At 32.5% G+C, this 23,587-nt stretch overlaps 1 protein-coding gene across 3 annotated transcripts in view; it reads right to left on the bottom strand.

Moving 5' to 3' along the window:
• The window catches only part of LOC126742031 (sodium- and chloride-dependent GABA transporter 1-like), a 130,987-nt gene that overhangs the window by 14,391 nt on the left and 93,009 nt on the right, over positions 1–23,587 (bottom strand). For all 3 annotated transcript variants that reach the window (XM_050448558.1, XM_050448559.1, XM_050448557.1), the window contains exons 8-9: positions 19,590–19,742; positions 1,014–1,217 (exon numbers count right to left, since the gene is read on the bottom strand). In XM_050448558.1, coding sequence (XP_050304515.1) covers positions 1,014–1,217; positions 19,590–19,742 — 357 coding nt within the window. The remainder of the gene's footprint in view (positions 1–1,013; positions 1,218–19,589; positions 19,743–23,587) is intronic.

Here is a 23,587-nt window from a genome sequence, read left to right as displayed (position 1 = left end):
TGATTACTTGAATAAAAATTAACACTTTTAACGTATTCATGGCACCCTATTTTAAAATAAATTTAAAAAATTGATTTCTATAAATATAAAATAAAAAGTAGCAAATGTAACATCATTGTTTTCACAATATTATTTTCTATTGGAATACGTAATAATTTACCAAGTGTCTCTTTTAAAATAAGAAAATGTCTGTCACTTCCGGTTAAACCAGAAGTGACGGAAAACAACTGAATAGGTCAAAAGATGCTTTTATAATAATTCTATCAATATAGCAAATTTCATTTGTTTATCTTGAAAAGAAAACTAGTTTAAAGTTTAAAATTAAGTGTTCCCTTTTTTCTGTGTCATCCGATATAGACTTTGCTATAATATGTAAGTAAAGTATTTTAATATTTTGTTGTTTATAATATTTTTTTTAGTAGTAAAAAATATTTTGTCCCAATTTTATTTATTTGCGAAATTCCTTTTTCCACTCATGTGGATACACAAAATTCTCGTTAATGAAAAAGGCAATAGTTTATTTATTACATGAATAAATATAAATAAATGCATAAAAATTATGCAGTGAGTAAGTAAAGTAAATCTGAAATTTATTTGACACTTAATTTATATTAATTTATCGAAAAAAATTACATACAGTAATGATCATATCTAATATTAAAATAAACTATTTTTGCTCGTATCCTTGTGATGAAAAAAAAGGTAAACATTAGCCTCCCGAATTGTTTCTCGATGTCGTTCTCATAAGTCGTCCACAGGCGTCCATCGAGAAATGTAAACACAATGGAAATATTTTAAACGACTTTAGTTTAAATTTGATTTTTATGAGTTTTAATAAAATAAAAAAATTATGTTTTCGTAAAGATTTTAAATACAATTGTGCCTCATAATTTTCAATTTTAGGATTTCTTGGAATACCGAACTGACTTTTCCAAAATGAAATTTGTGTATATTGATTTTGATTTTAAGATAATTTTAAGATACTTAATCATATTATTATTGGTTATACTTACAGCTATAACGGTAGGTGCACAGTATTTCCAACAAAACTTCCAAAATAGATTGGGCCGTATTCCCATCATTTGTTCGATGCAGTCGCACAACTTTTCAACGCCAAATACCCACGAAATAGCGACTGTTTGGAAGAAACACACCCATAGTAGTGACATTCCACTGGCAGAATAGTAATCCATTAGTTGAAATATGTACATTCCACCCTAGAAACAAGGGAGATAATAAGGATGATAAACGGAGTGGTCCAGCAAAAGCAGAGTTATTATCGGTCAAAATATATTTATTTCGCTAAAACCTCGACTGCTTAATTTTATTATATTTTTTTTAGAAGGCACTGATTAATTAAAAGGGTACTTTTAATTATAATTAGTTAAATCACCCTTAAAATTAATAAACACCACATATTTTTGCTGTTTTTGTACAATTGCTAGAATAGTGTTATCGAGATGTCATTTGAGTAACTATTTTTTTTTTAAATTTCAAATGAGGTTGTTCTAATGATAATTGCACACGGTAACTTTATTAATGTAAAATCTATTAGTGTTATATAATAATCATTATGGAACTTAATAGCCACCTGGTTTATTTGCGATATATACCCAATATTTATTTGATCCTAAATATTCCATAATTTACCATAAATTACTCATGTATTTTGAAAATCCGAATACTTACGTTTAGGACCATAGTATATTAAATGAAGGTTTAATAATAGGTGTTTCATTTCCCCTTATCCAAATAATATACATTAATATACAATATCATATTTTTTATATTGGGATAAAATTCAAGGACGTGTTTTACGATGACATCAAATATAAAAGTTGGTGTGAACCCGAAGTTGCAAGATGCAAGAAAATAAAAACTCACTTTTTCCAATAAATTGATAGTAGATGTTTTTTCTTGACTCAACAATTAAGTTAAAAAAAATCATTTTTAAGTAAATAATGACTTAAAAGAGTACTCTCAATATTATTATAAATCCTTAATACAAAAAGAAGGTCATTAGCGAATATTCCTACATAATACTTTTAAGAATGTTATAAAGGTTTTAAGGATTTAATGTTTTAGTTTTTTTTTATCCCCCTAAAAAATAACAAAAGTGTTGCCGATAAATTTTTTAATTACATAATAAATATGATGGTAAGGTATGGTATTTAAATATTAATTCAAATTTTTCTCGACTTATACACCTCAAGAAGCACAATTTTGACATTAAATATTTGCATTTTTTCCAAGTAATTAAAACTTGTGTCAATGAATAAACACATCAAACACATTAAATTATTAAATTTGTCTCTGTAAGTGCTCTTTAATTGTGAGAATCTAATATGCTAATTCTGAATCATTATTGAATACATTTCTTTAATTCATTAAGTTTACCTCTATAAGTGCTCTTAAATCGTGACAATCGTTATATAATATACTAATTCTGAAATGTTAATAATAATTAGGTTGCCTATCTTGCCTTTTATTTTAATTTATCTGAACTGACAATTTTTTTGACTAAATTATTAGTTAAGTACGAATGTCCGAGCTATGTAAAATTTTCGTTTAAACTTGAAATTTTTTATTTCACTATTTAGATGTATCTTAAGTAGTTACAGTTTCTGTAAATTTACCGTTAATCTGTAATTTAACTGCACAATGTCTTTGTTCCAACTAACATTGCCATTTTAATATGTTTCATTCTAAACAGTTGTAATTTCTATAACTGGAAAAGCCATAGTCATAAATTCGAATTATTTTAGCCAAAAGTCTATTTGAGGTTCTTATTTCTTTATTTTAAGTTCCAAGGATGGAGATATCTGTCCAAAACTAGTAGGACATTTATTTAAAGAATAATAGGCAAGTGATGCACAACTATAAGAGTGTATTTTTAAGACGAATTAGTTTAAAATAGTTTATTAGTTATTAGTTAGGTTAGCTGTTTATAATACCATAAACCATATCGTAAACTAAATTGATAAGCAACAAAAGATTTAGGGGCGGTAGTATTTTAATTTATCAGTAATTACAGTATTTGACTTTATTAATTTACATTGACACCACCATCTAGTTTCAAAAATTGAAACAAAACTTTGCAATCAAAAGATGATTTGTGTCACTAACGATGAAAAGTCGAACCATTCCTAGTTAGAGACATTACTTCAGAGTTCTCCATATGGATCCGTCTCTTTATCCAACATGTAAATGAGTGATTAAAAATATTTTAAACAGTGACTTATTTGCCAATATGGACACGTCTATAAATAGCTCAAAAAAACGTTTCATATACTTTAATAGAGTTATGCCTCGGGACTCTATTAATGTCTAACTTGAATCTAGACCACTTTCTCTCAATTCAACTTTTATCAAATAAATAAATTTCTAGAGGTCCAATAAAATCTTCTGTTGAACTAAAGTCATGATATTAATTCTCTTGGGACTACATTGAGCAGTGCCGTAAATGCCCAACTTGGAACGGGGATGTGACTTGGAACAATTTTCTCCTCCCCAAATACGACCTTGAGCATACTCGAAGTGATGCGACGGGTAATTTTCTCTGATTAACAGTGTTAGTTGATACTTCAAGCGAGGTGCTACTTGGTGCGTTACGCAGGAATTTTTGGGACGCTTTAAAAAATATGATTTTTTTGTCAAATAAAAACACGTGAAAAACTCTTGTTGTAAAAGAAATATTATTTATGATAATTACGTTCTATATGTCGTAAGATATGTGTAAATGTGTTTTCTAAGTAACCTTAAACGTGCTTAACCATAAAGTAGACAATGGCGTGGTGAAATTTTTTCTTTAGATAAATTCCTAGGGTAACGTGACTTGGAATAAATGTTTTTTGTGTTCCAAGTTATGTACACTTTACACTGCCGTAACAATTTTTTTTTCCAGATTTATTTACTGGGATATTACACAAACACGTGGCTCGAAAATCCAGAAGAGTTTTAGGCTCTCGCACTTATCACAATTACAGTGATAATACGCTGCGAAGGGTATTGGAGGCAATGGCACAAGGTCAAACACTAAGATCAGCCTCAAAGCAATTTGGTGTTTCACTAAAGACCTTATCACGTAAAAGAAGAGGTCTATCCACTCGCAAATACAGAGGCCAGAAGGTTCTGTCAGATGCAGAGGAGAATTAATTAGTTTATGGGATAAAAATGGCAGGTAGTTGAGGGTTTTCTTTCATTGTTTACGATATAAAAATTCTTGTTCAAAATTGCTTGGACCAAAAAGGAGTCAAAGAAAAGAGATTTAAAAATAACATGCCTGATCGCAGATGGATGGAAATACTTCTATTTGAACATCGAAAGGAGTTAACAAAAAGAAATGCAGAAAGTGTCAAAAGATCTCGTTCTGAAGTATCTGAAGAGATAATCAATGATTATTTTTCGGAATTATTAAAATCTTTGGAAGGGGTAGAACCAAGTCATATCTTTAATGATGATGACACTAACTTTAAAGACGACCCCGGAAAAAAACGAGTCATAGTTAAATGGGGTTCAAAACATCCTGAGTGCTGCATTGATAGTAGTAAAGCTTCTGTCTCTGTTATGATGGCCGGGACTGCTGACGGGACCATATTTCCTCCTTACGTAGTTTACAAGAGTGCGCACCTGTATGATACTTGGACTCATCATGGATCTAAAGACTGTAGATACAATCGGTCGAAATCCGGATGGTTTGACACAAGAATCTCCGAAGATTGGTTTTATTCTATTGTGATTCCATTTGTAAAAAAATTAGATGACAAGCCCAAAGTTATGATCGAAGATAATTTGTCAAGTCACCTCTCCCTTTCTGTAATACAGAAATGTGAAAAATACAACATTAGGTTTGTGTTGTTACCGCCAAACAGCACGTATCTTTGTCAACCATTAGATGTTTCGTTTTTTCACCCTCTAAAAGTCTCTTGGAGAAAGCAACTAGATTCTTGGAAAATTAAAAACCGGGGATGTGTCTAAGGACCAGTTTCAATCTCTACTAAGGTTAACACTAGAGGGTTTGAAAGATTCTTCTCAGAATCTTATCAATGGTTTTAGAGCTTGTGAGATTTGTTCATGTGATCCCAATCCTGTACTCAAGCGTTTACCTACATGGGTTAAGAAAATTCCTACACAAGAACAATCCGACAAAATGAACTCTTCTTTTATGGAATTATTGGAAAATATGCGATATCCGAACAAAGCTAAAGACCGCACTTATAAGAAAAAACGCCTTGACGTAGCTCCCGGCAAAAGTATTACTGCTAGTAATATTGACAATCAAGAAAATACAGCACCTAACTCAGTAGACAGCGTGATTGAAAGCGTGATTCATACAACTTCGCAGAATTTCGAGGAGGATGCGATTCAACCAAGCACCAGCGGCTTGAAACGAAAGAATAAGAAGAGACATGAAACCAGTAGTAGCTCAGATTCAAATATCTCAGATTTTTCGGTTCATGACTCATCTAAAGACTACGAAACCTTAGAAGATATTGTTAGGCAGGAGAATTCTTCGGCACCTAATGAGTCTCACCTTGCCCCTGGTGAATTCGTTTTGGTAGAGTTCAAAACAGAAATAAGAAAGGTCGTTAGATGTTCTCACTATGTGGGAAAAATTGAAGAAAAGTTGAGCTCTTATGATCAGTTTCATTGTAAATTCATGAGAAGGTTTGTTGGTAAAAAATGTCCGGAAAATACATTTGTTTTTCCAGACATAGATGATTTTTCCATAGTGGATATTGGTATGATAAAGTTGAAACTCAATTCCCCTGTTGTAGTAAGAGGTCACTACAGTTTTGTTATCCCAAATAAGGAGATTTACGACCTGAAATAAATAGGTATATTTTTAGAAGTTTAGATTTCAGAATACCTATGTGATTTTTTGTTTTTTCTCAGAATGTTTCCTAAGTTGATCTCGTTATTTTTAAGTTAATATTTTTGTTTTGAGAAATTTAAGTTTTGTATTTGCAGATTATAAAGAAATAAATATTTTCTTAGCAATCTGTCCTTTTTTTTAAATTAAGGTTTATTTTAGTAAAAAAAATTATTTCATTTTTTTTATGTACCAAGTTACATTAAATGAGGCCCTACTGGATATTTAGAGGAATATTAATGGTGTTCCATTCAGGAAGCACTAGGTACCTGACTTGGAACACCGACTTTTTATTTTTTTGGTACATTTAATGTTTATTTTTTAAGATCTTTAATATCTCAAATTAATGTAAGCGACATGACTAACCGAAATCAATTTATAATCATTTCTGAATAGCAGCTGTTTTTACAAAATTACAGTTTAAACTTGAAAAATGTTCCAAGTTGGGTGCATTTACTTGCTATCGCTGGCGTCGTGATTCAGTATCCAATCTTTATGGAAACCATCATATATCCTACGATATGTGACGGGTTCCATACTCAAAGTAGAAGTCTGTATTTATATTTTGGGCACCTTAAGGGTTAGCTCATGCCATGGAGAGACTTAAGAGCCATCTTATAAACTTTTTTAAGGTTTATAAGAAACGAACTACAGCAATGATTGCAACCTCCATCTGGAGGTCTCCATATTTTCAGAAATTTAATATTTTAGCGACTCCATCTTTGATATAATATTAACCAATAGTTTACTATAACTACTGTAACTAGTAGTTTGGTTTTTTTTAAATGTAATGTAATATCTGTAGTTACTGAAGGGGCTGAAACTATCTATTTCGCTATCTATTTCGTATCATGCAGGTGCATCCTTTGAAAATGGTCCCATATACAGAGCTCTGCGGGCTTTTTGTCTGCTGCCTTTAAATATGACAGTATCCAAATTGCTTCCGACCAATTAGAAACAATTTAGATGAGAGGTCATGAAGCTTCCTCATGGCAATTGATTTTATTCTCTTAATTTTATTGAATAATCATCAAATATTATATTTATATATTTGTGTCGGAAGAATTATATTATTTCTTTTGTTTTGTTATTTTAAGTTATCAACAAAGGAATGGGCAACGCAATCTTCATTTTTTTTTGCGAACGTAGTCACCAGCTCGGAATTCGGCTCGATAAGCGAGGAAGTCAAAGAAAATTTTGAGCAGTTAGAATTTGAATATCGAGGTGGCCGAAGACAAGCTTGTGAATTCGTTTGGCTCGTTCGGCGTTGTTAGCTTTTGTCATTATAATATTAGTTCTTCATTGTTAGTTATTTTTGTTGTTCTTTATATCGTGGTGCTTCGTATTATAATAAACTAATACGTCTAAAAGTAAAAGTAACTTTATTCCTACATCAGATTTGGAATCTAATTCACACCCACAAGCTGGAATTTCTGAAGGACAATGGAATCAAATTTTGAAAGCATAAACTCGTAATTTACTTGATTTAATTAAAGCTATTGAGATAATTGCACAAAGTGGTAAAAATATTATTACTCTTTTCTTCGCTAAATTTAACCAGAGGACGACACTGATTCCACTTCCTGGTGTCCTACGCTTGAGCTTTGTTTGGCAGATAATCCATTAGAAGGCAGTGCACTTATAATTGCACTAAGCAAAGCTTTAGAATAAAGTACTTTATAGTGGCTTTCCCAAGTGTGCTGATTTAATAGGGTGAGTCATACATATTTTGTTTTGATTCTGGTGCCGAGTGTTCTTTAATAAAAGAAATTATCTTAGCAAAACTCTCGGGCAAACGAATAAATACGTTAGCTATTTTGAAAGGCATTGAAAAGTTTACGGTAAACTGTACTTTACAGATACTAGCTAAAGTTAAATTAAATAATTTTCCTTTAGAGATTATATTTCATGTAGTTCCGAATGACTATATGAAATATAGTACGATATAATGGTTGGTCGTAAAACTCTTAGCCAGGGTTTTGGAATAAACATTATTATTGATATAAATATAATAAATATATAATATATATATTTATTATAATTATATATATTTATAATAAATATATATATGAGATTCATCAACATTTTCTGAGTCATTTATAAAAGGTCTTCCTTCAACTAGGGTTTCTACTAGCCAATTAGAAAGCCCATTAACTGATCTAAATAAAACCATTCATCGACGACTACATCGACTTAGTCCTGAAAAAAGACAGGTGGTAAGAAATATTATTGATGAATTGCTTAAATATAAAATTATTCGTCTCAGCTGTTCTCCTTACTCCAGACTAATGTTACTTGTAAAGAAAAAAAAATAGTTCTGACCGTTTGTGTGTTGACTTTAAAGAGTTAAATTCTAATATCGTTTCCGATAAATTCCCCTTGCCATTAATATCTGATCAAACCAACCGACTCAATAATTCTAAATATTTCTTATGTTTAGATATGGCTAGCAGATTTCATCAAATCCCTATATACCCTGATTCGATAGATAGCGTACTGCTTTTGTGCTTCCCGATGGACAATATGAGTATTTAACGATGCCGTTTGGACTCAGAAACGCGTCATCTGTATTTCAGCAAAGTGTCATCAACGCATTTGAAGATTTGGGTAATTCTTTTGTTGTAGATGGATGATATTATGGTCATGGTTTCTTCGGTAAATAAAGTGCTAAAGATTATCTTTAGTGCTAAATACATTGACAAAAGCTGGATTCCCTTCAATATATCTAAATGTTCATTTCTTAAGCCCAAAATAGAATATCTTGGTTATGAAGTTTCATCTGAAGAAATTCGTATAAGCCGTCGTAAAGTTAAGGCTTTAACGGAGTTGCCCTGGCCACAAACTGTTACCCAATTAAGATAATTTATTGGACTTAGTTCCTATTTTAGAAAATTTATCCCCATGTTCGCATAGGTTATAAGACCTCTTTATCAGTTAACGTCAGGCAAAAAGATAATTTCCATATTGAGCCAGTGCTCATAGGTTGAGGTAGGCTCACGGTACAGTACCGTGCACATGATTTTCAATCTTATGTATTCTATCAAGCTTCATACTGATGCCAGCTCTGAAGGCTATGGTGCTATTTTATTCTTAAAGGTAAATAATAAAAACTGGGTTATCGAATATTTTAGTAAAAGAACTTCTCTATGCGAATCAAAATATTATTCTTATGAGTTAGAAACACTCGCGGTTGTCAACTCCGTAAAACATTTTCCCTAATATTTACAGGGCAGGAAATTTGTTGTTATGCTGTGACAACGGGGTCCGTTTTACCCAAGTTCCATCCATGTTAATATGAAACAAGTAAAATCCACTAAGTTAACTACCTTTCGAATAAACTATGACTAGACAGCAAAACCCAACTAAGCTCCAAAAAGTAAGGTTATGTGCTTAGAATAAATTAGCTGATTTATTATTGTTTGTAGTTTTTAACAGGAACAGGTTGTGATTTACCAACAATAAATTAATTAAAATATCTTTAAAAGCTAAAAAAATTGTGTTATTAGCACATAAGGAGCTAAGGAGTAAAGAGAGATTTAAAGTTTATCGAAAAAGTGAGAATGATTCATGGGAAATTTCCCCAATTAAAATATTTCATAATTTAGAACCAAGTGTTAGTCAAGGTTAGTTAGTTACCGGTGAGAGAGTTCAAATAATATATTTAGTTTTTGTTTTAGCGAATACCAAAGACTATAATGACCGTCAAAAGGAAAATAGGCAACCATCTACAAGTCTGCATAATGTAATGCGTGACCTTTCTAAACAAAATGATGCCCTACAAAGCATCAATATATCTGGTGAAGTAAATGCTGAAAATAAGCAAGTTGAGCATTTGGAAGGCGAGTGTTGTACATTCCATAAGTGTTTATTCTGCTGTTTATTCTCTTATAACTAATGCCGCCATCTTTTATTAGGCCAATAAAACAGACTCGAGTGTACGCTCCGGCAGTATCGGTCGTTTTACCGCTCGATTATCCGCTCTCTTCTCTTCCAGCTGTTCACGCGACGCGATAACATTTAAGTTCAGTTTTGCTCCTGTAATTTATCAGTTTTAAGTTGTCTAATAAAAGTTTTAATAAAAACAAAAGTCTTTCAATAAATATACAGTCCACTATCTTCAACACCAGCGATCGTACATAATCTTTTTGGTCATTCGAGCCCGATTAAGCCGTGTTAAAGTTTCGTCATCGAGGGCTTCATAATTTCGTCGTCGGCCATGTTCGTCAGCGTGAACAGGATGCAGGTTGCAGCGTTGCCAGACTTCAAATCCAAGTAGGTCCATTCCAAAAAAAAAAAACGTTAAAACTAATCGTCGTTAGTAAATCCACATTTAATACCCAGCTTTTACCACACTTTTCCCTTCCTATGCATGCCAATTTTGTGTGTTTAATGCGTATATTTCATAAAAAAGAAAAACAAACAAAAAATACATTTTAAGTAGTGTTGTTCGTATCTAATTATAATTCGTTTAAGGTCGTTTCGTTCGTTTCGTTTCATTCGTGAAAAAACAGAATACCTTCGCTACTTAAAAACAATCGTACGTACAAGTCATAAACATTAAAAAAAAAAAAATAAATAAAAAAATATATATATAACAAAAAATGTTTCAAGGTGAAGAGGTCGATCAGAATTTAACAGCCATTCAGGTTGAAATTAAAAAATTAATAGGTCGTAGAGGTCAATTAAAAAGTAGTCTTACAAGATTTGGTACTTTCGCTAACAGTGAAAATCCAGACAGTGTTTCACTAAAATTACGTTTAGATAAACTCGAGACGGTTTGGGTTGAGTTTCAACAAGTTCAATCGCGTTTAGAAGAGCTGGAACCGCACCGTGAATGTGAGAGAGAATCTTTTGAAGACGACTATTCTAGTTTAGCATCTAAAGCTATTCGCATTATTGAAAAATCTAACATTCGAAATAATAGCGCGCAACAGTACGATGAAGCAAACACACAAGTGCAAACGGCACAAAGTTGTGTCACAAAATTGCAACCAATATCGTTGCCACAATTCAGCGGCTCGTACGAAGGTTGGTTGCAGTTTTATGAAACTTTCAAAGCATTGGTAGACAGAAATCTTGAACTCTCAAAAATTCAAAAATTTTATCATCTACAATCGTGTCTTCGCGGGGAAGCGCTACAAGTCTTACAATCACTAGAAATTTGTGAGGATAATTACGACGAAGCCTTAAAATTATTACGCGAGCGATATGAAAATAAACGGGTACTTATTTATAATCACGTTCGTAATCTTTTCGAAACTCAAAGCGTAGGTAAAGAATCGCATCAAGCCCTACGAAAATTAATAGATAACGTAATCAGAAACCTCCGTGCCCTTAAAACATTACACGAACCAGTTGATTATTGGGATACCTTAATTATATACATGATTTCCCAAAAATTAGACACAACGACACGCAAGGAATGGGAAATATTTAACAAAAAGGATTCACCTAAGCTAGATGAATTTTTAGCATATCTTAAAAATAAATGTCAAATACTAGAAACGATTGATAGTAAAAATCAAACAACTTTAAAATCGCCTTCTCTTCGCGTCGTTAGCCATGTAAATATTGAAAACTCGGGTAATCAAAACAAATTCGTGCCTGTCAATAATAATTATAATACAGCGCCAAAAGAAAACACATTTTTAAATTGTTCCTTTTGTAATGAAAATAATCATTTCGCATATAAATGCCCAAAATTGCTTGCTTTACCGGAAAGCAAAAGATTTTTCGCCGTCAAGCGCGCGGGAATATGCACTAATTGTCTAAAACGAGGGCATAATGTCGAGAGTTGCACAAGTCGAAATTGTAGATTTTGCAACAGAAAGCACAATTCAGCCTTACACGATTTTAGTTTTTCAGCTCAAAACATCCCTCAGCTTAATTCCCATCCGAATCCAAATAAATCCCGTTTCACACAATATCAAAATACTTGCAATTTAAACACCACCCCGAATCTAAGTCCAAATCCCTTTTCCTCTGATGAAGCGGAACGCATTGGCAACAGTGTCAGTGCCGGTGAGCAGCAGCACCAACGACCGGCCGGGCATCACCTGACGTCAGCGTCTTCAGCGCCGCCAGCGGCCGAGCAGCAAAGTGATAATTCGAATTTCTCCACCATAAATGCTTGCTCGACGTTTCGCGAAGTCAGCGAGTTCGTCGATTTAGACAGTAAAACTAATTTAAACTCGTACAAAGAGAAAATAAAAACGTGCCAAACGCAGGTATTGTTGGCCACCGCAGTGGTGTATTTATACGATTCGTTAAACAAACCAGTAAAATGCCGTGCCTTATTAGATTCTGCGAGTCAGTCAAATTTTTGCTGTAAGCGACTTTTACAAAAGCTTAATTTGCCTGAACAAAAAATAAATATGCCAGTTTTTGGCATTAATAACGCATCTTGTAACATTTTATCGAAAATTAAAACAAAGGTACAATCGTTATACCGTTCTTTTCAATGCGACGTAGAGTTTCTAGTGGTAGAGAACGTAACAGTAAATTTACCTCAAATTTCTTTTGACCCCTCTTTGTTGCACATACCATCGAATATCGAATTAGCGGATCCTGAATTTTATGAATCACAGGAAATTGATATTCTTTTGGGTACAGAAATATTTTTCCGTTGCTTAAATAATGAAAACATCGAATTAGGCCGCAATAAACCAATCTTGCAAAATACGAAATTTGGTTGGATTATTGCAGGACCCTTATGTAATAAACAATTCAGACATACTGACTCGTCTAAGCCAGTTTCATGTTTTTTAAATCTGAATAATAATAATGATTTAAATAATACTTTGACAAAATTTTGGCTTATAGAAACGGTAGGAAGTAAGCAAGATAAATTAACAAATGAGGAATTAGAGTGCGAATTACATTTTAAGGAAAATGTTCGAAACGATGAAAGCGGTCGGTTTATAGTCAAACTTCCCTTAAAGGAAAATTATATACAACTTGGTGAGTCATTCGCGAGTGCGTTAAAATGCCTTAATTCTTTAGAAAAACGCCTAGAAAAACGTCCGAATTTACGCGAGGAATACGCAAAATTCCTAAAAGAATATGAGGACTTGGGTCACATGACGCGAATAGACCCAGCCTTAGATTCTCCCGAGGATCTACATGTTTATTTTAGTCACCATGCTGTACTAAAGGAAAGTACGACAACAAAATTGCGAGTTGTGTTCAATGCCAGTGCCAAAACAAGCACAGGCTTAAGTCTAAATGATGTTTTAAAAGTAGGGCCAAAAATTCAAAAAGACGTGTTTGAAATTGTTTTACAAATGCGCTTTTTCCCTATACTTATGATTGCCGACATAGAAAAAATGTATCGGATGATTTTGGTCGATGAATCGCAGAGAAAGTTGCAACGAATTCTTTGGCGCGATCAACAAACCAAAGAGTTGTTACATTTCCAATTAAATACCGTAACTTATAGTACGGCGAGTGCATCCTTTCTAGCAACTCGAGTACTTCATGAAGTCGGTCTAAGACATAAAAAATCACATCCTGACGCGAGTAAAATAATTATAAACGACTTTTATATTGATGATCTTATCTCTGGCCACGATAACATCGAATATGCGTTAAAACTAAAAAGTGAGGTTTCAGAAATTTTAGCAAAAGCAGGTCTAAATCTTAGAAAATGGATGTCAAACGAGCTTCGAGTGCTAGAGAGCACATCTGTAAACGATTTTCCTACTTCATACTCGATACAAGGCGACGAAGAAACAAAAGCACTCGGCACTACGTGGAATGCAAAAAATGACACAATCGGCTATAAATTTTCTCTTAAGCAGGATAACGTACAAATAACAAAACGTTCAATTTTAGCCGGAATTGGTCAGTTGTTTGACATACTCGGATTAATTAATCCAGTCATAGTCAAGGCAAAATTAATTTTACAAAAGGTTTGGAAACTACAATTGGATTGGGACGACCAAGTACCCAAAGAGATTTCAGAGGAATGGCTTAATTTTCTTGAGAAATTAAATTATTTAAATAATTTTAACATTCCGCGATGCGTCGTTTCCAAGCACAGTTCTACAAAATCAATAATAATTTGTGGGTTTTCTGATGCATCACAAGACGCTTACGGCGCATGTTTGTATATAATTTCTCGTGACGACATAGGTAATTTAAATTCACATTTAATTTGCTCCAAATCTCGATTAGCACCTTTAAGCTCAACTAGCTTGCCGCGTCTTGAATTATGCGCCGCGTTGTTGTTGGCTCAATTATTAGACCGCGTAGTTAATAATTTAAAATGTCAAATATCTGATATTTTTCTGTTTACCGATTCGATGATCGTACTTGATTGGTTAAGCTCAGAACCAAGCAAGTGGAAAATTTTTATAGCAAACCGTGTTGCTGAAATTCAGCGCATTACTGACGGAATTAGTTGGATTCATGTAGATACATTAAACAATCCCGCTGATATTGTTTCGCGAGGCTGTGAGCCACAGGTTTTAGAAAAATCGCCTTTATGGTGGTACGGACCATCTTTTTTAAGTCAAGAACCGGAAAATTGGCCTAGCCTGCGTAAAATAAAAATTTCAGTTAATGAAATACGAAAACAAGACATACATTTATCTTTTCCTATTATTCATCAAAATGAAGTTAGAACCCCGAATAGTATGTTTTTAAAGTGGTCTTCTTATACTACTTTAATTCGAGTTGTTGCTTATATATTTCGCTTTTGCAACAATGCAAAGAGTCCTTCCAAGGTAACAGGCAGTTTATTAACTTCTGACCTAGAAAATGCACTTTTTAAAATTTGTAAATTAGTGCAAATAGATTGTTTTTCACGGGAAATCGAGAATCTAAAAAATAAGAAACCTTTGGAACGAAATAGTAAACTTTTAAGTTTAAATCCGTTTCTCGATAAAAATGATTTGCTGCGAGTGGGTGGTAGACTAGTAAATTCAAACTTACCTTTCAACAGTAAGCATCAAGTCATATTACCATCAAAACACCCTTTTACGAACTTATTGGTTACTCATTTCCATTTAAAGCATTTGCATGCTGGTTCCCAAATAATTTTATCTCAAATACGAACGAAATTTTGGATAGTGTGTGGTAGAAATTGCGTACGAAGTGTTTTGCGTAAATGCATGGTATGCTTCCGCGTAAAGCCTAAAAATATTTATCAATTAATGGGTTCGTTGCCTACTGAACGGGTCAAACCTTCCCGTCCTTTCTTAATTTGCGGTATTGATTACGCCGGCCCTTACTTGATGAAGGACGGAAAAACGCGTTCCAGAATTTTGATTAAAAGCTACTTATGCATTTTTGTTTGTTTCAGTACTCGTGCTTGTCATGTTGAATTAGTCACTGATTTGAGTTCCAATGCATTTATGGACGCCTTTAAAAGATTTGTCTCTCGTCGGGGCTTGCCAGCTCAAGTATTTAGCGATAATGCCCTCAATTTTGTAGGCGCCAACAATGAGCTTAGAAAGTTAACTCAAATAGTCCGAGATACGGTACATAAAAAATATAATTCTTATTTTGCTGAACATTCAATTGAATGGCGTTTTATCCCTGCAAGATCTCCCCACCATGGAGGCATTTGGGAGTCAGCAGTTCGTTCTTTTAAATACCACCTTAAACGAATTCTCGGAGATTTTCATTTGAATTTTGAAAGTTTTTATACATTACTCACGCAAATTGAGGCAATCCTCAATTCCCGCCCCCTTTTACCCCTTACTAACGACTCTACGGACTTGGAAGTATTGACGCCTGGACACTTCCTAATTGGAGAGGCTTTGGTTGCTGTACCTCAACGTGCTACTCTAGACACTTCTACTAACCGGTTGAAGCATTTCCAGCAGCTCTCACAATTGGTTCAACGGTTCTGGACAAGGTGGAGCAAAGACTATCTGAATACTTTACAGCAGCGTTCAAAGTGGCGTGTCAAGCAAGCGAACATTAAAATTGACACTTTGGTTCTCCTGAAGGAAGACAACGAACCACCTATGCATTGGCCTTTAGGACGTGTAGTTGCAGTGCATCCCGGAAATGACAATTTAGTGCGCGTAGTTTCTGTCCGCACGAAAAATGGTGTAGTGAGGAGGGCAATAACAAAACTATGTCCATTGCCAGTTGACGTGGAACAAAACAATTAATTAATAATTTTTCGTTTCTTTGTGTTGAAATACCCAGTTATTTCAAGGCCGGCGGTATGTACATTCCATAAGTGTTTATTCTGCTGTTTATTCTCTTATAACTAATGCCGCCATCTATTATTAGGCCAATAAAACAGACTCGAGTGTACGCTCCGGCAGTATCGGTCGTTTTACCGCTCGATTATCCGCTCTCTTCTCTTCCAGCTGTTCACGCGACGCGATAACATTTAAGTTCAGTTTTGCTCCTGTAATTTATCAGTTTTAAGTTGTCTAATAAAAGTTTTAATAAAAACAAAAGTCTCTCAATAAATATACAGTCCACTATCTTCAACACCAGCGATCGTACAAGTGTATTGATTCATAATAATTTTATAGAGCTCAAATAGTGTTAAAATATTTTATATTTTAATCCTTTCAGATAATTCAAAATATAAAAGGTCAACCAAATGGATCCAAAGTAATCCAAAGTCGTGGGAAGAAAATGTGGCAAAAGAAAGTAGAAAAAGTTATGGATTAACAGACAAGATTAAGAATAAACTTCGACCGGCCAAACTATCAAATGTTACCATAAGTATTCTACATAAGTATTCTACAACCATGCACAGAATTTCTATTTTTTCTCGTTAATTACGTGGTCGATAAGACGAAAACTCTTTTTAAAAAATAATTTTATTAAGTAGTTTAACAATCAACTTTACAGAAAGAACTAACTCTAATCTTAATTTACATCTATTTATAATAGTGAATAAACAATAGAAAAATACTAATGCTAGCTAAGCTAAATAAATGCATAATAAGTAGAATGGGGATACATAACTCGTTTCGTAAATTTTACCATTGTGAAAACCGCAACTTTGCTCGTACACTTCACACTTGACAATATCTGTTTGGCGTACAACTGTTATACAGTTCCTATGAAAATACACGGTCACCAGCCAACAATAGAAAAACACGAATGAATGAAATTTTGCTCTGTATAAAAATTCTCAGAGATAAGATGACTCATAAGGTGAACTTCAATAATAATGTTTGGTCTTTTTTTTTTCAATAATTGTTGACTTTAGGTATAGAACATGATGCATGAAACATACGTAGAATTCCACGCGAAATTCAAAAATGAAATAAGAAAAGGTGCTTTCATTTGAAAAAATTAAGTTGATGGTCATAATTTATTTTTGAACAACCTTGTATATACAAACTTCACGTACAAAAATGCGCAACTTGAAATAAAAATCGACGGGTCCGAGCGTTTTTTTAGACAATCTATAGACAATATTACCAAATTTAAGGAGTTTATACCACTGTTAATCATTATCAAAAAGCTGTAAGAAATCATTCCATAATTTAGTAGGTCTATTTTATATAAAAAAATAAAAGATAAGATACCTAGTATTCATAATAAAAAGATTAAATTCAATAGTACCTATCCTTACCTAATATTGATGACATATTTTTTAAAGATATGATGGATACTTCTAACACAAATGAAGATAACAGTAAAGAAAAAGATGACATACTTACGTTTTTTCAACAAGATATGTTTCCAAATTTGCCTTCATCATCTTTACATCCAGATGATCTACTTAAGAGAAAAGAAGTTGCGGTAGAACAATTAAGTCAAAATTTTTTAAATCTCGTACAGATGGTTAAAAGAGACTTGACTAAAGCAACAAATGTAAAATGAAGATTATTTGTCGTGGAAAAATAATTAAAGTACAGCCTACGTCCACAAGTAGAAGATCGCAAAGATCTGGAATGACATCTTGATCAAAAAGAATTCAGGCAGGAAGGCCTGCAAAAAATAAATAAATCATCCGAAGACGTAAGGTTTCAAGGTCACTGAATCAAGCTGAGGACTGCAATAGCCATAACGCCAAATATTATTAAAAAGTTTATTTTAGCCTAACTAACTATAATAAAATACTAATTTAGATACTAATACAACTAATTAGATAATAAAGTTAAGATACTAACATAAAGTTTCGTAAACTGAGATATTTTATTTTTATTTTACGTTAAGTACCTATTTTTATTTTTAATAAATATTTGTTTAATACCTATAAATCTGTTTTATTTTTCTATTAAAATTAATCTAATAAAATAATCTCTTATAGTCTTATCCTTACTTGGTGCACCTTCTAATTCTAAACAGTTTGCAAACTTTTCTGAAATCGCAAAAAATTTAAAACAAACTTCAGAAGAATACTTACGCAGTCAGGCTTAACCACTGAATGAGTTTTTAATTTAGTTTTTAATTTACATGAATTGCAGAGTAATATAAATCAACTTTTGCACTATTACTATTTTGTGGTTCAATGTGTGGCTACGTTGAACAATTTTACCAACATAAGGGCATTTTTTCGCTATTTTAGAAAAGTTTACCCCATCGTATTATCCATACAAGCAGATTAATGATAAAAAATATAAATCTGTACATTCGGAAGCGAAACCTATATTTTAAAATTAAACCAAATTTAGGAATGGATTAAAGAAATTACGTACCTTTAAAAACCCACAATCCACTATTACAATTTTTAAAGTACAACACACCTTCACAACATTAGTTATTTGTTTTCAAATTTTCCAGTCGCATCATATTCATTAAAATATTTAAACATCCTTTATCTTGTCTTATATCGAAATCGCCAGAAAAAATAATTAATAATTATTTACTAATTATTTTATATATTATGTATTTTGTATATACGAGTATTAATTGTAACTATTTAAATTAATAAATAATTACACAATCATTAAATGTATTACTACCAATTTTACAGTACCAAACAAATCACATAAAAACATTTTTCTTTCTAATGCTCTGTAGCATAGTATAGTATGTAAATACACCGCCCGGTTTAAGTATTTTGATTTAGCAGGATTCAGTAAATTTTTTTTAATACCAATGGTTAAAAAAAGTAAAAGGCTCAGAATATTTCTTTAGGGCACGACAATAATTAAAATAAACATAATTACTCGAAAAAAAATTAAATTATAATGTACAGTTCTTTGTTTAGAAAGGCATTTTCATTAATTTTTATGGAAGTTAAATTTTATTTTAGTTACTGTTAAGAAGATTCTGTACAGTGCTCCACAAAACCATAATCATACCAGAAATATGTATAATAGAGCTAATATTAAATTAACCGATAACAGCTATTTCTAATATAACTGAATGCCTTCCATTAAACAACCATTACTCTTGTTCATTAGAGATCTCAATTAAATGTTAAAAATTCCTTTGATCACAAAAACACAGACCGTCAACTGAAAAAAACCTTTTAAACCTTGCTATGTTATAAGATATATTTACATCCCCTCATTTAAAAAATTAAGATGAATGTTGCGTCGGCTAAGGGGTTAAAGTTGTGAGTAAACATATGAAAATTTTAATTTTTCATTTTTATATGTAAACCCGTAAAACTTATTTATTGGAGTGGTTTGGATGTAACAGCCTATTCAAAAAAGTTTCATTCGAAAACATAAATATTCGTATTTCTTATTTTTCACGTGCCAAGAAAATAAAAGTCATAAATATCAAAAGCCTGTATAAAACAAAGTCTCAATTTGACTATCGACAATAAAGTACTTACGTGGGTGACCATTGGGATTCCCAATAGAAACATTACGATACAAACGGCCATTGTAAAGGTTTGGCGATGCGGCCTCAGCTGTGTCGACCAATTATCTATCAGGCCCGTAATAAATGATTCCACTAGACAAAATGCGCTGTCGATGCCCAGAAGCTGAAATAATATATATACATTGGTTAAGTAACAAAGGTTAAAAGAAACTAATAATGGTTTTATAGAAAATTGAATATTTTTATAAAGGTATAGTTTCTGCCATAGATAATCTATTTAGGTGCCTTTTTTGAGTTTTTGTAAATTAAACATGCCTTCGTGTCGCTTGACATAACTAAATCGTTTTTTTTTTTATTTTTTTGAGGTCATATAATATACATGTTAATATTTATATATTTTACGCTATAACTCAAATTCAAATTTAAATTATTTATAAATGTAAATGCATAAAGTAGTACTTACACAAGTCACAATATAAAAGATACAAAGTACAATAGAAACTCTGTCTATACTATTTAAAATTATGTTGTTTAAAGTAAAGGTATATAAAAGTTATAAATTGTAACGCAAAATTTCTTGAAATGAATAAAAGGATTCCTGAACTAGAGCTTCTTTGATTCAATTTTTACTCTTTTATTTAAATCAAAATGATGCAGTTCCTGCGTCTCTAAAGGTATTCTATTGAAAAACTTAATACCCCAATATTCTGGACTACTTTGACACCTTACCAAACGTTGGTAAGTAGGAACTAAGTTATGTTTGGACATAATCCTGTCTATTTTTATGGACCAATAGTATGTTTTTAAGTATATAGAGAGCAGTGATAGTTAGTATACCAAGAGTTCTAAAAGCTTCTTCCAACAGTCTTTATAGTTTAGACCTGCTTGATAGCTCTTCTCTATATTTTAAATATTCGAATTGCTTGGCATGCGTGTCCCGAAGATAATATGGCATAAGACAAAATAAGATGAAAAAGTCCAAACCATGCTGTTCGTATAGTGGGCTTGGCAGCATAGCTCGATAAGGAACGTAGAGCATATAAAGCAGATGTCAGCCTCGCAGCCATGTCCTGGACATGTATGTCCCACCGCAGAACCTCATCCAGATGAACGCGTCAGAATTTTATGCTTTGGTTCTGATGAATAGTATTGATCATGTTTCTTAGTAAAAACATCATACAAAGCTGATCCTTGGAAAACAGCGATGATGAGCTCACGACATTCAGAAGACTCCCCAGCAAATCTGACAACCTGCGTCCTATTCTCAAGGTATGACTGCAGAAATAACACACTATTTATAGAAGGGGAAGTATTTTAAGAATCTAAATTGAGTTAGATTTTAACTTTTATTTAAAAATATCTAACTTTATAAAAAACAATATACCGAGTGACAATTTAAAAACGAAAAGCATTTAATTTTGTCTCTACCAATAAGAGCATGAAAATTAGACGAAACAATTGACGCATTTTTGTTGTTTTACTTCCAACCTCCTGACCCCCAGTGCACCTGCCCCTAAAATTTCAAATGGCAACCCTTATTTCTTTAATAATTTTTGTGTTTCTTATTAAATTCTACATAAACTGCATTAATTTTTTTTTTAATTCTGACTTAAGCTCACAAATGAGTAAAATGTATTTTATGTACAGTTAAATAATGCAATTCCTTAAAAAATTATGATAATGATAATGAAATACTGAAAACTACTTTATGAATTGTTGAAAATAGGTTCCATTCATTTCCAAGCACAAGTACAGCCAATATTCAAATTGTTCTCGGACATTTGACTGTTTGAAGAATTTCAGATAAAATACTTCTACGCTTGCACACTGTATAATTCTTTGTTGCAATTGTTTAGTTGAATCTAATTGAGTTTTAAATATAAGAGATTTCAAGTAACCCCATAAAAAGATCCAGCGGTGTCAGATCTGGTGACCTAGGTGGCCATTCTATGGGTCCCCTGCTGCCAATCCACTGCTCTGCGTAATGATTATCCAACCACTCTCTGACTGGGCGTACATAATGCGAAGGCACTCAGTCCTGTTGGAAGTGCAACAAATTTTTGCCTAGAGCAAGATTTCCATCGGCGTCCCACCTCATGAACTATAAGAGGTTCTATAGTTGTGCTTAACATTTCTGAATAAATTTCACCATTTAGAATTCCATTGATGAAGAGGGGAGCGATGATATTATTGCCTATTATACGCGCCCAAACATTTAATTTTTGAGGGCATTGCGTATGTCCATAATGTGAGGATTAAAGTCGGTCCAATAATGACAGGTTTGTTTGTTAACTTGCCGTTTAAGTAAAGAGTGCACCTATTACTAAAACATATATTCTTTATCAACGTGGGCTGAGTAATAATCTTGTCATAATTCCGCAAAACTCAATAGGTGGGTCTGGGTCATCCATCATCATAAGTTTATGTGGATAAAATTTTTGAAGCTTCAATACTTTCCTGACTGACTCGCAGTCTAGTTTGATCTGCAACTTTACAAAGGGACATCGTGAGAATCATAGCAACTTTACCAAGAACCATAATTTGAGCGACCTCATTGAGCAGTCTTGGAACATTCCTTTCCTTATTGGCAACATTTCTTTCATGATGTGTTTTGTTGAATATGGCTCCCGTTCTTGTAAAGCAACGATTTTGAGCTCCATAAGTGGAAATCATTCCTACGCGTTTAGCAATAGTGTATACCATTTTAAGAAACGACATTAATAAATGAAAACTATTGAATTTATTTATGAAATTAACTTTCACAGATTTTTTCATTGATTCTAGAAGAACACCAAATAAATAATGAATTAGAGGAGTCGGAAAATAAAGAACAAGTACTTACTTATTATTTGATGGCAGGAATAAGTAAAACGAGAATCTTGTTTTGTTGAAAACGGCAAAAAAAGTAAATTGATTTATTAATCATAAAAGTTATTATAAAAATAATTGATTTTTGTAGTAACGATATCGAAGACGAAATGTAAATAAATAAAAGAATATAGAATGTATAGTATTGGTAGTACAAAGATTTTTAAACGAAGTGCTATGAGGCGATAAATGCAAACTATTATAAAATTAGATATTACATTACGTTTTACTCATTTGTGCGGTAAAGTCACGATAAAAAAAATATTTGCAATTTATGTAGAATTTTATATATAATCTTACGCAAAAAATGGTAAAAGAAATAGGGGTTACCATTTAAAATTATAGGGTTAGGTGCACTGGGATTCAGGGAACTAAAAATAACACGATAAAAATGCTTGAAAATATGTCCCCCTTGACATGAGTTATGTGACGAGCCACCCTGTACAACCATGGAAGCCACTAGCTGCTGACCCTGCATTTTATTACAACAAAACTGTTTCATTGTTTATTATCGAGTTAGTCAATTGAAGTTGCTAAGACAATTAGCATGTAATTTGTATTAATTAATTTTCAAATAAAATAATATTTTTTAAAAAGGCGTTTTGGTTGTTAAGATAGTTAAATGGCGCAGTCGGTAGGATAGTCCGGAGTTAGATCGGTTAGTGTATCGAACGTTCGTTTTAACGATTAATCGGACTATACGAAACTTGATGAAAATTCGGTGGAGGTATCTGCAGTGAATTTATCGAAAATTGCTGAAACAAGAAGACCACTATTGGAGATTCATCGGTGATTAGATACAAATCATCTAATTACGCAAGGAGGCAGAATATTAGACTGTCCCTTATAGAAATGACCATCGCCTTTATGTAAGTACAGCTCATTAAGTTAATGTTCAATATAGATGAATTAAGCGTTGTATTGAATAATCTTAAAATCTCTTCAGTTGACTCACCATTAGATAATAATTTAAATTTAGAAAATTTACATTTAAATACTAGGATGCCCACTTTTAAACCGGAATATTTAAATTGTGTCCCGAATTTTGATGGGAACCCTAATGATCTTAACCGATATCTCGTAAACTGTGAAACTTTAATTAAGCACTTTTATGATCAAACGGATCCTAATAAATTTGAA

Source organism: Anthonomus grandis, chromosome 11 (genome assembly GCF_022605725.1).
Source record: "Anthonomus grandis grandis chromosome 11, icAntGran1.3, whole genome shotgun sequence".
Classification (NCBI taxonomy): Eukaryota; Metazoa; Arthropoda; class Insecta; order Coleoptera; family Curculionidae; genus Anthonomus; species Anthonomus grandis.
Note: the sequence above shows the minus strand (reverse complement) of the source record. Positions and strands in the feature narration are given on the sequence as shown.